This window comes from Fukomys damarensis, unplaced genomic scaffold (genome assembly GCF_012274545.1).
Source record: "Fukomys damarensis isolate Sample0158 unplaced genomic scaffold, DMR_v1.0_HiC HiC_scaffold_15, whole genome shotgun sequence".
In the NCBI taxonomy this organism is placed as follows: Eukaryota; Metazoa; Chordata; class Mammalia; order Rodentia; family Bathyergidae; genus Fukomys; species Fukomys damarensis.
The window spans coordinates 51,619,375-51,637,067 of NW_022900927.1; the positions used below are offsets into that span (position 1 = coordinate 51,619,375).

Genomic DNA, 17,693 nt, shown 5'->3' on the forward strand with positions numbered 1-17,693 from the left:
GCTTCAAGGGTTGTATTAGGAGAACCTAAAAATGAGGGGTTTGCCACTCTCATTTGCAGCCAAACTTTTCAAATATAGTTTTGAATGCAAGAAGGACTTTATAATTAAATATAAACTCAAAGAACAAAACAACCTACCCATATATTAAAAACTGCTGTAGGGACTAGAAATGTAGCTCAGAGACAGAGCACTTGCCTGGAAACGTGGAAGAAGCCAAGGATTTGAATCAAGGAGTGCCACTACCAACAACACCCGCAGAAGGAAGGAAGGAAGGAAGGAAGGAAGGAAGGAAAGAAGGAAGGAAGGAAGGAAGAAGGGAGAGTGCTGTGATTATGGGAAGCCAAGATTTTAGCTATTGAAGGAATGAAATGGAAATGACTTCTGAGGGTGAGCCTAAGTGAGAGAGAAGGGTGGTACAGGAGGCACTGAGAAGCAGGTACAGAGGGCCTTCTAAAAGTGGCATGCCTCCCAACCAAGAGACTGTGGCCTGTTTCCCCTTGTATGACAAAGTTTCTTACACAATCCTTGTGGATAAATTATATGGTTATTAAGTTTGCTGAGAGATAACTTGGAGGGATAGCAGATACCCCTCTAAAAAGATCAAAATAAGAGGTCTTGACATCTAATAATAGGCCGAATATAAGACAAAGTGTAAAGGTGAAGTCCTAGTCTTGTGTTCAATAAGCCAATTGCTTAAGTACAGAATGAAATGTGAGCAGCAAAAAATTGGAAAAAGATTAAAAGTTCACTGAGACCAAAATGTGGTAGGGCTGACAAAGCTACTACTGAAGAGGCCAGAAAAAACAAAGAAACAAAAAAATGCAATTAAGAGGGTGTTCAATTCATTCTGCTGACTAAATGGCAGAAAAAATTCTAAAACTAGAGAGAAAACAGAACAAAATCAGTGGAAATATTCAGGTACGAGCTGAAATCTATCTGGCTATGGCAGACATATGGTATTGACTGAAGACCCTTAATGGACTTAAGTCAAAATGAAAAAACATCTCTCTTTTAAATACTACTCATGTGGGACACTTTGGTTAGAATTTTTCCCATTAGAATCCCATTAAAGAATCTATTTTCTCCATCAGTTGTTCTCATGATCTAGTGGTTCTTACTTTTCTTTTCCTTTTTCTTCTCATCTTTCTTCTCTTCCTCTTCACCTCCAGCTCCAAGTAAGGTAAAGATAATTCCAGTTTGAGAATTTACACCTACAGCAGTAACTACCATTCTTCCAGAACCTTCCATTACATGAGTACCTATAACAAAAAACTTTATAAAAATGATGATACGTTTCTCTCCTACCACTAAATTTTCAAATTGTTTTGGGTATCCTCAGTATTTAATAAGATGGTGCTTAAAGTTTTAACTGTAATCTGACGCATGCAAACTGAAAACTCTATCACTTACCATGTGATACTAGGCAAATTATAATATTAATTCCTCATCTGTAAAATGTGGGAAACAGTACTTATAGAAATGTAATGAAATTTACATTTTTCTAACAAGTCCATAAATTTAAAGTGCTTAGCATACTCTTGAATTTGTAGGGTTCAATGGATGCTCATTATTATTTTAGTATATGTGCTGCCAAAGTGAGCACATGTATGCTCATTGTTATTAATTTTAAGGTATGAGATATATTTCTCTGAGAAACACAATGCTTATAAAGAAATGTGCTTATAATCAAAAGAATTCCATAGCAATGACTGGCATATTTCCCATATTAACCCCCAAACCTCTATCTAAACCAGGCTTTCACTTAGCCTACCCTTTCCCCCTTACAAGTCTCTCTGCCTTTTCAGTTCATGTGGAAATCTGTTTTAAGAGTCCTACAATGTGATTTCATCATATGCCTCTTGTGGCTCAAAACTTTCTAATTCAACATTCCCTAATGGATTAAAGCCTAATTAATCTTTTTGAGATCAACCAACATTTCAAATGTTCTCATCCTCTACTCAATATAAAATTTCACAAAAGCTAAGGAGCAGAATTCTGACCGTGTCCCTTACAGGGATTTTGCAAGTTGGCAGGCACCATTATTATTTTCTAGAAACTTGCCTGAGGCTATACAACTACAAGTTGACAAGGCAAAGACTCAATCCAGCCCGATCAGAGGACAAAGGGTATACTCTTCCTACAGTAAGTTTGCTTACATACTTGCATTCTTCCTTACTCACTAAACAGCTTCCCAACCCATGTAGAGTCCAATCTTTTTTATTCATTTTAATCAGACTTCAAAACTTTCACTGAATAAACTCTCCTGTAAAATTATCTCTTCTCAGTTAATCTTCTAGAAGGGAGGTCTGTAGCATCTACCACCATCTTATGTATCAAATCAATGCTCAAAGGTTGTAATGTACTCAGCAGGATTTGGCAAGGGAATACATTAAATACAGGACACATAATTTCTAAGATTATTTTATGATAATTACCCAAAAAGTCAAATGCAGAGGAGTGTAAGAGATTAACCACACACTAGAAGCCTCAAGGATACAGCTATGGACCTAGATCCCAGCAGTTTCCTACAAAAGTCCAACTAAAGGGTTCGAGTCTGTAGTGGATTGTCTAGTGGTCAACTTGAAACACACAGCTGAATTTAATCAAGAGTGGTCTGGTGTGGAGGATCCACCTGAAGATTGTTTACCAAGAGACATAAAGAGAACCGGAGGGAAAGATCTTGGCCTTTTGATTTTCTAGATTGCTGTGGATGGTTTTCCGGAGGCCAATGAGGCTGTTCTGGTTAGAGGAGGAGTTCAGGGCCTCACTGTTGCTGGGAATGGTTACTGTTTTCAAAGGAGCTCTAATCTTTACTGCAAGCATCACTTCCTGGCTCCAAAGTGGATTAGCTTGGTGGCACAAACCCTTCATCTCACCGGCATGTTTTCTGGCTTCCACTACTGGCCTTTGGGCCTTCCAGGTGCAGATCCTCAATACGGACAAGCAGGAGACATTTCTGTGGGATCTAGGCCACTGGCTGGACTTGAGAAGAAAATTCCTTTGGACTCTAGCCTTTTGGACTTGTGTGGGAAACTGCTGGAGTCTAGGCCCTTAGAGGAATCTTTTGGGCTTCTAGTGTACAGTTAATCGCTTGCACTCCTTTGCATTTGACTTTTTGGGTAACTATAATAAAATAATCTTAGAAATTATGTATCCTGCACTTAATGTATTCCCTTGCCAAATCCTGCTGAGTACATCAGGATGTTTGCTAAATAAGATGATAACACATTTGTACTTACACCTGTACTTAAAGATTTATATTTGGCTAATAATGAGTAACTTATTCAGTATGAACTTTCAGGTGTTGGATCTTCTTGCCTGTAGAAACCTACATTCTGAATATGAAGCATTAGATTTGATAGTGAAAATGCAAAGGAAACAAATGAAATAATTAGTAAGTACTAAATAGAAAAGACAATTTGCTTCTTGTAATTCTTGCTTTCTGCAGACTTCAATTTTTCTGTTCTGCTCTTCCTTAGCACAAGTCTGAATGGATGCTGGCAGTTAATGTACTCAGGCAATGTAAACAGTTTTTGTTCAGGTCAATACTCCCGAATAACTAAATACTGCTTTTAAAAATCTAAATTTAAGATGCCAAGAACAGCAGTAAGAGATGGCATCATCAGAGTAAATTTAAAAATAAATGCATTTCATGTCTGTTAGTACATTTCTGAAACATGGAAATAAAAGCAGAGAAACTTTCCCACCCATACTGCGATAAGAGACTATTTCAGTCTCTTCTCAAAAATGAAAAATTTAGAGTATTCTTGATACTTTTGGTGTGTTAGGAACCCGAGTCTACAATAAAGCTAACCAGTCATCTATGTCAAAATAGAAAAGGACCAAAAATCAATAGAAGGAAATCAACCTGAACAGCTAAGCACTGTGTAAATAAGCTAGATGTACATAAAAGTCCATGCATTTTTGAATTATGTATTCAGCAAAAGCAACACAAAAGGAGACTCAATTTGCCAAATACCATGGCCCAGTTAATCTGTGGTGCTAAGGTATGAATGGATACCTTTCTCTCCTTTGGAAAGGTTAGAGATTCTGTTTGATTAACATTTCTTAGAAGTATGGCAAAGAATGAGTAAAATGGGTACACAGTGCTTAAACACATTATCTTTACATGTACAAAATATTTCTATTTAATATGAATTACAAGCACAGCAGTACAAAAAACTTAAGAGAATGACTGTTTTAACTTGTGCAGGATATTGTAGATAGGTATACAAATCTCAAGTTCTTTTGATAATATGTAAGTGTATATTACAATTGGAACTTTATCCTACTTTTAAATGGTGCTTATTTAATCTATCTACGGGTAAACACTAGTTCTTTAAAGTAATTTTGGGGAACACATATATAGGTTATCTCCTGTAATTTTTTTCTTTTCAGTAGGTTTTCTCATCTCACATTTACGAATCTTTTTTTTTTTTTTTTTTTTTTGGATACCGGGGATCAAACTTGGGGTCCTTGCGCTTGTGAAGTAGGCGGCGGAACAACTAAGCTAAACCCCGGGCCCTTCATTTACAAATCTTAAACAGGTTCTGCTTCCATCTTGTAATCATAGGTTTGACTTTGGTTTTAGTAAAATCATATTCAACCAATTAAATAATAAAGCTCACAGAGGACTGAAAAAATTACAGCTATCAAGTTATTAAATAGTTAAATCAGTTGTAATCTTCAGACAATATATAAAATATCAGTATTCCATTAATATCTGACAGTGACAATAGAAGATATTTGGCTTCTCCCAAACACTAGTATAAACTCACTCTAACATAATTCTGATAAACGATTTCATAATTCTGTAAAGACTAATGGAAAAGTACAATAAGAAACTTACCAATTCAAATTTGAAGAATTAGCATGCCTTTGGAGTTATTTGTGATATCCTGGTTTCCTCACATTCAGTGTTTTAGAAGGCATCTTGTAATTTTTGGCATAATCCTTTCTATTTCCAACAAACTTTAGTTCACCTCACAATTTAGTTCACAATTAGGCTCTGACAAGAGGCTCCCACACAGACATGTACTCTCCTTTTCAAACAGTACCCTCATCTATGTAAATCCCTCTTTTTCAGTCCTACAACATGTCTTCTTCAACTGTACATATTTATTCCTTACCAGTACATGTGATTGCTCTTTCTGTTGGTCATATAACCTTAGATAAACAGTTTAAATAGTAAAAGTAGGATTAGGTAAACTTTAAAAGATCTTATCAGTCCTCTAAAAAAAAAAAAAGCTGTTTTCAACCTATACTCATTCTTTTATACTTCAACAATAAGAATATATGTAAAAAAGAAAAGTATTTAAAAAATATTTGTTTTAACATTACATTAACCTTGACTTTCAAATCCCTTTATTTGGACTTAGGTTACTCTTGTATAATATAGCTCTGGATTCAAAGATCTGTATTATCTGTCATCTTATAAAGTCTCTTAATGATTAGAAGGATACGCTAACATTAATACTGAATTCACAGTATTACTGACTCATAGGGAAGTAACTATGTTTACTGACAATGGTACATAGGTAAGATGGAGGGAAAAATTCAAAATTTACAAAAGAAATTCATACCTGATAGAAGTAAGGGATCCTTATCTAAAGACTTCTTAACATGATCAGATTCACCAGTTAGTGAGCTTTCATCAATTTTAAGATCATTGCCTTGAATAAGTATACCATCAGCTGGAAGAAGATCACCTAAAACAAAAAGCAGTAATATGTTAAATGATATAGATTACATAACAATATTACATTGAGTCAGATGTATTGGTCACTTTTACTTACCGTATTTCACTTGAGCAATATCTCCAACAGTAATGTCAGCTACAGGAATCTGAATGACTTGACCACCCCTGATGACAGTGAACTTCTGTTCTTGTTCAATTCGACTTTGCAAACCTCTAAACTGTTTTTCCTTACTCCAATCATTAAAAGCTGTTACTAATACCACACACACCACTGACAAGAGGATTGCGGCTCCTTCAATCCAGCCAGTTTCACCTTCACCTTCTTCCTCCCCGACAGAAACTTCTCCACAAACTATTTGGAAAGAAAGAAAATGGTTATTAAGAAGAAAAAGGAAGAGGAGAAGAAGAAAGATTCTAAACTGATGATAAAAAAGAAATCCAAACATTATTTTCATGTTATTTTTTTAACTCCATCAATTTTTCTTACAGCCATTAACACCATATTCAATTAAAAGCATTCCACAGGACAAGAATGCTCACTGTGACAATTTTAAATACCTGGCCTCTGAGAGTCTTACAGGGTACTAATTAAGAGTAAGCATACTACAGGAGATCAAATCACAGCCTGAAAGCAAATTACAGAAATATCATGAGTTTGGATCTATTGCAATAAAGTGAGCCCCGTGATTTTTTTGGCTTCTTAGTGCATATAAAAATATAAAAAAATTATAGTCTACACTGTATTCTGAGCATAAAATAGTACTGTCTAAAAAATGTACACATCTTAATTTTAAAATATTTTGTTGTCAAGAAGTGTTAATGAGGCTGGGCATGGTGGTGCACACCACCTGTAATCCCATCACTTGGGAGGCTGAGGCAGGAGGATTGCTATGAGTTCAAGATCAGCTTGGGCTACACAGTGAGACCCTGTCTCACTGACAAAAACTAAAAAAGTGTTAATGACCACCTGAACATTCAACAAATGAATTTTTTCCTGGTGAAGGGCTTTCTTTGATGCTGATAGCTACAGGGTGGTAGTTGCTGAAGGCTGAAGTGATAGTGGCAATTTACTTTCTCCCCTCAACCCCCAGTATTGGAGACTGAACCCAGGTTCTGTGCACTGACCTATGTTTCCAGCCTTTAGTTTAGTTTTTATTTTACTATTATGATGTTCTGATACCAGGGATCGAACTCAGAACCATGCCCTTGCCAGGCAGGTGCAGCACCACTGAGCTACATCTGCATGGCACTAAACTGCCCACGCTGAGCTCGAATTGCTATCCTATCCCAGCCTCAGAGAGCTGACATTACAGGTGTGTAACGTAGTTAACTTAATCTGACTCCCTCACGGCCACACATGGCTGAGTCAATTTCATAGAATAAGACAACAGTGAGGCTTGCCATATCAACAGACTCTTTTCACAAAGGATTTGTTCTGTAGGATTTGGTGCTGTCTGACAGCATTTTGCCTACAGCAAATCTTTTCACCACCAGAGTAAATCCTAAAATTTTATTTTATCAATTAAGTTTGTGGAATATTTCAACAATGTTCATAATATCTTCACCAGAAGTATATTCTATTTCAAGAAACTCCTTCCTTAGGTCATTGATAAGCAATTTGTAATCAAATTTTATCAATTTTTTATTCAAATTCAGCCATGAGATTTCAGCAACTCAGTCACATCTTCAGGGTCTACTTCTCATTGTAGTTCTCCTGCTGTTTCCTCTACATTTGTAGTTTGTTCTTTCACTGAAGTTGTATATCCCTACCCTTCAAAGTCAACCATGAGAGTTGGGTGTCAACTGCTTCCAAACTCCTGGTAATGTTGCTATTTTGATTTTTCTCCCATGAATCATGAATGTTCATAATGGCATCCAGAATTTTTTGAAGTTTTCAATTTACTTTGCACAGATCCATCAATTAAATTACTATTTATAACCTCAGTAGGCTTATGAAATGTAATTCTTAATATAAATATTAAGACTGGCAGGTCAAAATCTCTCCTTGATCCATGGACTGCAGAATGGATCTTGTGTTGGCAGACATGAAACATTAATTTCATAGTATATCTCCATCAGAGCTCTTAGGTGACCAAGAGCACTATGAGTGTAAATATTTTGAAACAGATTTTTTTCTTTCCTAAGCAGTGAATTCTCAACAGTGGGCTTATATTTGGTAAACCATAATGTAAGGGAATGTATTGCCATCCAGGCTTTGTTTTCCAGGCTTTGTTTTCCATTTACATAGCACAAGCAGAATACATTTAGGACTCAGAAGAATTCTTGAGGGATTTTGAAATGGTAAATGGGCATTAACTTCAACTTAAAGTCAACAGTTGCACTAGGCCCTAACAAGAGTCAGCCTGTTCTTTGAAGTCAGGCATTGAGTTCTCCTCTCTAGCTATGAAAAGTACAGTTCTAGACTGCATTTTCTTCCAATATAAGGCTGTTTTATCTACACTGAAAATCTGTTTAGTGTAGCTACCTTCAGCAATTATCTTAGATTTCTGGCTTACTTGCTGCGGCTGAAATATCAGCACTTGCTGCCTCATCTTGCACTGTTAGTTCACTGAAAACCATTCCTTCTGTAAATCTCATGAACTAATCTCAGCTAGCTTCCAGTTCTTCCTCTGCAGTTTTCTCATTTCTTTGCCTTCACAAAACAGAAGTGAACAAAGACTTCTCTCTAAATTAGACTTTGGCTTATAGGAATGTTGTGACGGGTGTGATACTCTATCTAAGATAGACTACTAAAACTTTCTGTTTAGAAATGTCTACTTCACTATTTCCAACTTGCGTTTATTGGAGCAACATTTTTGATTTCCTGCAAGAATTTTGCCTTTGCATTCACAACTAGGCTAAGAGAAATAAGAGGTCAAGCTTGCAGCCTATCTTGCCTTTGACATACCTGCTTCATTAATTATGTCTAGCTTTTGATTCAAAGATGTGCTACTCTTTCTTCACTTGAACATATGCAGACTATTGTAGCATGATTAGCTGGCCTAATTTCAATATTATTGTCTCAAGGAATGGGGAGGTCTGTAAGAGAGAAAAAGATGGGAGAAGGGCCCATTGGTGCGGTCACAACACACCTAACATTTTTTAAAGTTTGTTGTCTTATGTGGGTGTGGTTCGTGGTATCCCAAAACAATTACAATAGCAACATCCAAGACCACCGATCACAGATAACTGTAACAGTTAAAAATAACAACGAAGTCTGAAATATTGTGAAAATTCCAAAATGTGAAATAGAGATGAAGTGAGCACATGCTGTTGAAAAAACAATGCCAATGGACAAATGACTTGTTAGACACAGGTTGTCACAAACCTTCAATTTGTAAAAATGAAAAAAACCCAGTATCTGTGAAACACAACAAAATGAAATGCAATAAAAGGTATGCCTGTACTTATGTTTGAAGCTTGGTTTCTTCCTCTGTCAAATCTATCACCTATCCCAGAATTACTGTGAGGTAAATGTAAGAACACCTGTAAAGGCTGGCACATCCTTCAGACTCAACCCATGTTTAGTGCTATTATTACACATGGCAGGCCAGACACACACAAAAAGTATTGTTTAATTTATGAATAAAGTATTGTTTAATTTATGAATACTTATTACAGCAACTTTATTGCACTGTGCTCAAAGCTTTACTTGTGTAACACAAAAATATGAGCAAAGGGCTACTTGTTAATTCAACTATATGAGTATCTCCTAGGTGCTAGGTACTATTTCAGGTGCTTGGGATATGGTAATAAGACTACAAGCTCTCTCTCTATAATTTATAGAGTCCATACTCTGACTGGTAGGTGGTAAAGGAAGGTGGGAAATTCAAATAAGACACACATAATTCAGATACAGTGGACTCTGAAGTTATGACAGGTCTGACATATGAACAACTTGTGTTAATTAGGTTAATGGAAGATTCACCTGCCTCTATAGCATATATTCAGGTCAACATCCAGGTGTATTGACTTACAACCACCTTGAGTTACAACCAGCCCTTGGGAACTGATTGAGTTCATAAATTAAATGTCCACTGTATCTGTAAATGCCACAAAGAAAGAAAGACATGGTGTTGCGCTGTTATCAAAAGAATAACTGAAGTTAGATGAACCAAGGAAGTTCCTGGACGTATCTATGACATTTGGAATAGGAGCCAAATGTACAGAAGACCAGCTTTACAGATCTAAGAGAATTCCAGGGAGAGATTAAAGAAAGTACAAATGCACTATAACACAAAAAGGGATAAGGGGGACAATGTGTAAAAACACAAAACTGTATGTCAATATAATGAAGAAAGAATAATGGAATAATGTTTTTTTGGACCCTGGGCTATAATCTACTTGTAAGTCTAAATCAATTCAATGGTTCACAACTATCATTTTCTAAAGTGAAACAATAAAATAACAAGGATGTACACATAGAAAGAGCAAGTACTGTGCTGGTTCTTGAGACTTTACTTTGGCTATTTACAAATTCATCTGAAGGGTCTTCTGGTTTGCTACGTAAAGTTATTTCTTAGTAAGCTGAACTAAAGTGTCTGCCACTGGTTAGACAAAGATGAAAGAGGATAGTACACAAGAATGAGTAAATGAATGTCACTAGAAATGATTTAATAAGCAGATTCCAGAACTACCTGCACAGACAGAAGAAAGATTATTCTTAGAAAGATAGGTGGGATAGGTTAAAGGAACAGAAGACAGAGTACAATCAAATGGGGGCAAAAAGGAACCAATGGTACGAATACACATACAAAAAACCCCCCTGAGAGCCATCAGCAGGATTCAGCTGATCACTAGGTTTAAAAAGCACTTTTTCTTAGATGAAGTATAAGCAAGAGTGTTGTATTCTGCCTTAATTCAAATACTATAACCTCTGCTTTAATTATTTTCAAGCTATAAAAATGACCACATACAGTGATACCTCAGTTTCCAAACTTAATTTGTTCTATGATTCCAGGGAAGATGGATTCATTTGTGCTTGTGTGGGGAAGAGGGATCAGGTTAGTCACTGGATGTGGAATTTTCGAATGGAACCAAAATATTGCTGAATGATTTTGTTTGCAAACAGCTACATTCGTGAACCAAGGCATTATTGTATTATTAGTTACAAAAACCAGCTGAAAGAATTTACAATTCAGTAGAAACTGCAAGGATAAGTACCCCCTTATTCCTCCCCCGACCCAAGAGGCCAGGGCAGTGGTGGTAAACCTATGGGATGAATGCATGCTGCAGAGGGCTATAGATGTCACTGAGAACTCCAAAAGGTTTGCCACCACTGGGCTAGAGGATTAACGTTGAATTAGAACAAGTATGGGGTCAAGAACAGATAGATGAATGCTGAAATACCAAGTTGAACACTTTCACCAACGTGGACACATTGCTAAAATATTATCCAAATGAAACACTTAAATGAGGTTTTTTTATATAATGGGTTTTTACATTAAAAAATAAAAATGTAATACTTTGTCCTTCGTAAGCAAGAACAACAAACTGACACCAGAAGATGCAAAGTATCAGTTATTTTTCAGTATTTCAACACAAACTTCTGTGTAACTGATGGAAAAGGACTGCAAATGAGTATCCTGATTTGGTAAGTACACTTTTCCACTTGGGATTACATAATGGTGTTTCTTTTGAAGTATAAAATGCAATAAAATCAAATGAAGAAACAAATCAAAGATACAAACTAGGGTAACAGTAATGCTTTATAGCTATTAACAATCCAAGTTTTAAACTTTAACTCATCTTTTATACTATCAATTCCTACTTTTGAATATGCTTAAAACACAGATATTATAAAGATGCAATTATACATATGTATAATTAGTAAATCTACCACCTGGAGGTATGTGTTCAAATTCTTTCCAGATAAAGTAAATAACCAAAAAGTTTAAAGACCAATGCAATAGAGGTTAACAGGAGGTAACTGTGAGACAATTATGTGATTTCCAGTTTTAAATCTCACATATTTATTCCTGTTATTTCAAGAGGACTTGAAACAAACTGACATTTCATTTCATACACAGATCTATTCTATATTATATAGATAAGACTGAAATGTTCTTAGCATAGACTAGTTTTAAAATCTTTTTAGAAATTTCTTGAATCCTTTTCCTACTAATGACCACTACAAATTTTTAAAAGTGCTGTAGTGTAAAAGTAACACAAATATCAAAGTAACAACAGGATCACAGTTTAGCTACAATTTTTTTTTACTGTTGAAAGTCCAAGTGAAAATACAATAATAAAAAATCTATTTTACTTGTAAATGCATTAAACTGAGAAAGATGAACACTCTAAATCCTATCAATATTCTCTACCACAGGAAAATGTTGCAGTTTAAAACTCCCTACTGAAACTATTCTTTAGATGGTGTATCAAATATGTTCATTAATAGTACTGAGAACAGTTCTCAAAGTGTTTTCCAGGAATGCCAGGGTGATCCTTGAGATTAGGCCTACTTTCATATTAATACTAAGACATCATTTTCCTCCTGTTTCATTAAGATTTAACATAATTTTCCAAAGATCGTATCCCATGTGATGTGACAAAGCAAATAGGAGAGCTCTGCTCTGTTCATTTGTGTCAGAAATTAAAGATACATTGAAAAGAAAAACTACCATTCTTCATGATTTTATTCAAAAATTCCTTATTCAAGTGGTTAAGGAGAATACTTTCCATCAAAATGTTATCTATGCTAATACACAATCTATTAGTTTTAATATACACTGATAATTTTTCAGTTGTACTGTGATAAAAACTGGATATATGTAAGGTACACAATGTAAAATTTTGATAAATACACTGTGAAATTATTAGCATAATCCAGTAAATTAACAAATCCATGACCTCACATAGTTAATCTTTTGTGTATGTATGGTGAGAACACATTGATATTTTAGAATTTCTTCATCATTATAATCATACAGCCAAAAGTTCTTTGGAGTTTTCAACACTAAAAATGTAAAAGAACCATGAGAACAAAAAGTTTGAGAACTATTAGCATGTAGATATTATAGATGTACACTGGGTATAAGCCATATTTTGATGCCAAACAGTATCAGTAAGGAATTTTGATAATTAAGCTTTCTATACTGTAGGTTTATAAATAATGGATTTTATTTAAGCACATTAGCTCTTAGTGCAAAAAAACAGGATGGAATGTTCCATGCAGTGTATTTACAAATGTTAAAAAAAAATATAAACACAAAGTAACTTGTCACCATGAAGCAAAAATAGCTTTACATACTTCATTACAACTTCTAGTGGATGTTTGAGTCTTTCTAAAGACCCCCAATGACACTGACAACTCTAAGTTATCTTCTCAGTTGCATTCTAAATAAGACAATCTCTAAAAAATTTGGAAAATGTCCTGTTATTGTACCCTACTATAGAAGAAGTTCAAATTCTAGAAAGATTTGTCCCAAACCATTTGGTAATTAACACCCCATTAACAGCATTCTTACAATCTTCAGAAAGAATATTAAAAGTAAAAAGTTTTTAATAATCTGCTAAATCAACTATATAGTACCAATTCCCAATATTTTATAGTAAAATGTTGGGAAAACAAAACTGAAGAACTTGGCTCTATGTTGCCAAACCTGAGATGGTCACAATTTTCAGATCAACACAGTATCTATATACCTCCCACATTTACCATGCATACACACACGTCATATACCAGAAGGATATAAATATACACATAGAATATATTTTTAAAATCTGAGATATGTGTGTGTGATATGAAATAAAAGGAATCCCTAGAAAGTGGGATTTTCTGTGAATGTTACTTGCTTTGGACTTTTATTTTCCTTTTTTTCACAGCAGAAAATGTACTAATTATATAATAAAAATAACACAAATTATAAAAATAATGTGGCTCAAAACTGACAAAGAATATTGCCTAGTCCTTTATCTGTATCAGTGATTTTCAGACAGAAGCAATTTTGCCTTCTATGGGACATGTGACAAACTCTGGACATATTTTTGATTGCTTCAACTGGTACAATTAATATGGGAACGATGACTTTTTTGCCTCAAAATGTCAGCCAATAGTGCTGCTGCTGTAAAAAACAAAAACAATGCTTTACAATGGCTTCCGATAACCTCATTTATTCCAGGGTTAACTTTCCTAAAAAACAAACAAAAACTTTTCATATGAGCCCACAGCATGCATAAGAACCTAAACCAACTTCTAGAATTAGGAAATATTTATTAAACTCTTCATAGCTTTAATGACATAAAAATATGAGGCTTTTACAAAGAAAAATATTTTGTTGAACCAATCTTTTGAAATATAAAATACTAATGGATGACTTTATAGCTATTTAAATATAGTAACCAAAACTAAGGCTAGATATCATAGCCCTTACAGAATGTACTAGCAGTAGTATTTATTTTAAATGCATTTTTAAAAGGTAAAGAAATATCAAAGATAAATGAAAACACAGAAGGATGAGCATATAAGATAATCACTTATATCTACAAGCAAAAGCACATCTACCTCTTCAATAGTGTATTTCTCCAGTTGTCAATATGCTTTTTACAGAATGACCAACCCCTAATTTGAAAATCCAAAATGCTTGCAAATATAAAACTTTGAGCCCCCACGCGATGCCCCAAATAAAAAATTACATACCATGAAACTACCTCAAGAAAATTATTAAAAAATACTGTTAAAAAATTATTCTTTGGACTTCATTTATAAGGTATATATGAAACATAAGTAAATTTTCCAAGATACCTCATTATGTACATGCAACTATTTCAAAATCCAAAATTCAAAACATTTCTGGTCCTAAGCATATGAGATAAGGGCTATTTAACCTGAAATACAGATACTGGTATAATGTCAGGATTACCCAAATACTATAAATAAGAAAATATTTTAAGAACATGAAAAATAGTAAGACTTTGAAAAAGAATATAAATTTGAGTTCATAATGTTTTGTTCCCCAAAAACCATAAAAAATCGAAACTGTTTCACAATAGAATCGTGTTTTAAAAAACTTAAAAATTATGATAGTACAAACCACATCATATTTGTATGGTATCCTTTTGTAACAGGTTACATATGTTATTTAACTTCCGTGCATCACTGTGAAAGGCAACTGTCAGTATCTAACTCAAACAGTTCTTGTCAATATTATCTGAGATAATATATTTAAAGCACAAGAGTGTCTAAAACATTGCAGTGAATAGATGTTAACTAATCATGAAGTAAATAAAGTAAATAAACTGATTAACAAGTAAATACCAAAGCCCCCCTGCCACCATTTACTTACGTGCAGAATCTCCCTCTGGAGGTTGATAAAAAGAAAGGCCCAATGATACTATAGCTGCAATTTCTAATATAATTAAAGTGACATCTTGTAATGCTTCCCATACTAACTGAAGAAAAGTTTTTGGCTTTTTAGGAGGTATAAAGTTCTTTCCAAACACTGCTTCTCTTCTTTCTAAATCTGCAGGGTTTCCACTTAAACCTAATAAAAAGAAATAAACTTCAGTGAATAGTTTTAGTACTTATAAATGAAAAACACCGATTTTACTCTAAATATAACAATTCACTGCACTTTAGATTGCAGTTCATTGATCCTATCAAAATGTTTATTTGTGAGCTTTAGACTAAGTACACAGACTTTAAATCACTGGGGGCAAATGTAGTGTTTTAAAAAATATTAAGAAGACACAACAGTAGATTTTAAGAATATTCACTTTCTCAACTGCTTACTTTTGACTCTACCTTCTATCATCTTGCGGACTGCTACAGACCAGAACTGATAGGACGGTTTGATAGATTTTATGCTGGAATTAAACGATTTCTCCAATGTTTACTTATGATATGTTCCTTACAAAAGAGGGAAAGCTTACATAAATATAAAGACATACGTGTAGAAGTGATGTAATTGCTAAATCATGGATAACTGATCAGTGTAAAGTCTGATTTTCACTCTTAACAACAACAGTAGGAAGTTTATTACAACCTCTAAAAGCTTCTCTACTAAAATGTCTGATAGGTTGATAAAAGATTCATACATCACAATTTAGAATGACCTTTCATTGAAGAAAAAGGTGCAAGTGACTGCACCGTCACTATAAGAGAAAAGGTACACTGTAGGACATTAATACTTTTAGAGTACAGAATTAGAAAATATGAGGGAAGAGGTTAAGACAGTTGGAAGAATGTTCCCTTTGCCTTTCCTTCACTCTCCCAAGCATGTCCTCCTCTAACCCCGTTGATGCTCCTAAAACGAGACAGTTAATAATGCGAAGTATATTCACATGTACTTGTTGTGGGAGTATAACGCAGACAGCAGTGACAAATAATTTTTCTTGTCTACTTAAGAATGCTGAAGAAAGGACCAGAAATACCACAATAATACAACTTTTAATTTATCATATTATATCTGACTTCTACTCTTTTTTTGGAAAGAGCCCATTCTATGAAAAAAATCAAAGAAAAAGACAGAAAAATAGATTACTAAAAGACTTTTTAAGTATTTTACCTATTAATCTCAATACAGCAGCAGGCAAAATAGGAGAGACAACAAAATGCATTTTAGAATTAAATAATGGAAAATGAACAAGTAGGTTTAAAGGAATTATCTGTTGAAGGTGCTAAAAAAAGATTCCAGAGAATGTTTTCAATGGGAGCTGTAACATAGTTCATAATAGATGACAGTTTAAAAGCATTTTTGATTTCTATGACAGAAGTCAACAATCACAACTTTGTAAGCATTCAGTCAGAGTCAATGGAAGGAAAGGCAATAAAGGAAGGCAAAGCAGTGGACTGTAGTAATGTTATTAGATAATGGGGATAATAAATACCTTTGCATTGTTTTGTTTCAATGCCCTTCTATAGGAAAAAGTATTGCTAATCCTCCCTGTGTTGGCCTCTTTTTCTAAGAAATGTTTTTGAAGATACTAGTTTTATCAGTTTAATGAACAGACTACCATTAATTCCATAAATATAACCCTTGATCATATAAAATACCAGCACTGTAACACCAAAGCTAATTTTTTCAAAGTTGTTGTACCAGAATTCACTAATTTGTACTAATGTTGCAAAGAATAGCCACTGAGCTAACAATAACTTTAGAATGAAGCTAGGCATGGTGGCACGGGCCTGTAATCCCAGCACTTGTGAGGCTGAGACAGGAGGATCACTCCAAGTTCAAGGTCAGCCTGGGATACATAGTAAGTTCAAGCCCAACCCAAACTACATAGCAGAACTCTGTCTCAAAAAAATAGAATCTTGGAAGGAATTTAGGAAGTTAAAAAAAAAAAATCCAAGGATTATCATAATTCTTCTAAGCCACCACTACCACACATAAGCACACACCCAGGACACTACACCAAAAAAAGTTGTCAGGTTTAGTAATTAGATCTAGGTTCCAGGTCATCTATTTAAATTTTTTTGTAAGTCACTTAATCTCTTTGGGATTTGGGTAGCCACTAATATTAGTTGGTGTAACTTCCAAGGCTGTTTGGAAAGACCAAAGGATAAGGAACATATGTTTGTAAATCATAAATTACAGGGTAATTGTTAAGCTAAGTAAGAATAAAGATATGTTACAAATTGAGCATTAAAGGTTTTAACTCCACTTTGAGAGCAATTCATTTCTATTAATAAATTTACTAATCTAAATATTAAATATGACTTTTGTAACAAGTCACTTCCCTAACAGCTATTTATTGAACATTTACTACTTCCAGGGACTGTTCTACATTCTAATGCATCAGTGTCTACAAGACAAGATCTGCCTTCAACAAGTATAAATTACATTGGAGAGAAACGGACAGACATACAATTAAAATAATTACAGATACAAATTGAAGACAATAAAAGGCCACGTGGACTACATTAGCCCTTCTGATGCACTAACACAGTAATGCCTTGGTTCATGAATGAACACTTCTGTCTGCAAACAATCTGATTCTCAAACAAAAGCATCTGACAAAATTGTTCTTCCGTTCATAAACTCTACATTGG

The 17,693-nt window shown here is 34.4% G+C and overlaps 1 protein-coding gene across 3 annotated transcripts in view; it reads right to left on the reverse strand.

Moving 5' to 3' along the window:
• Window positions 1-17,693, reverse strand: part of Atp2b1 (ATPase plasma membrane Ca2+ transporting 1) — a 58,465-nt gene that overhangs the window by 32,656 nt on the left and 8,116 nt on the right. For all 3 annotated transcript variants that reach the window (XM_010613319.3, XM_010613318.3, XM_010613320.3), the window contains exons 2-5: window positions 14,986-15,183; window positions 5,796-6,050; window positions 5,583-5,708; window positions 1,119-1,259 (exon numbers count right to left, since the gene is read on the reverse strand). In XM_010613319.3, the coding sequence (XP_010611621.1) occupies window positions 1,119-1,259; window positions 5,583-5,708; window positions 5,796-6,050; window positions 14,986-15,183 (720 nt within the window). The remainder of the gene's footprint in view (window positions 1-1,118; window positions 1,260-5,582; window positions 5,709-5,795; window positions 6,051-14,985; window positions 15,184-17,693) is intronic.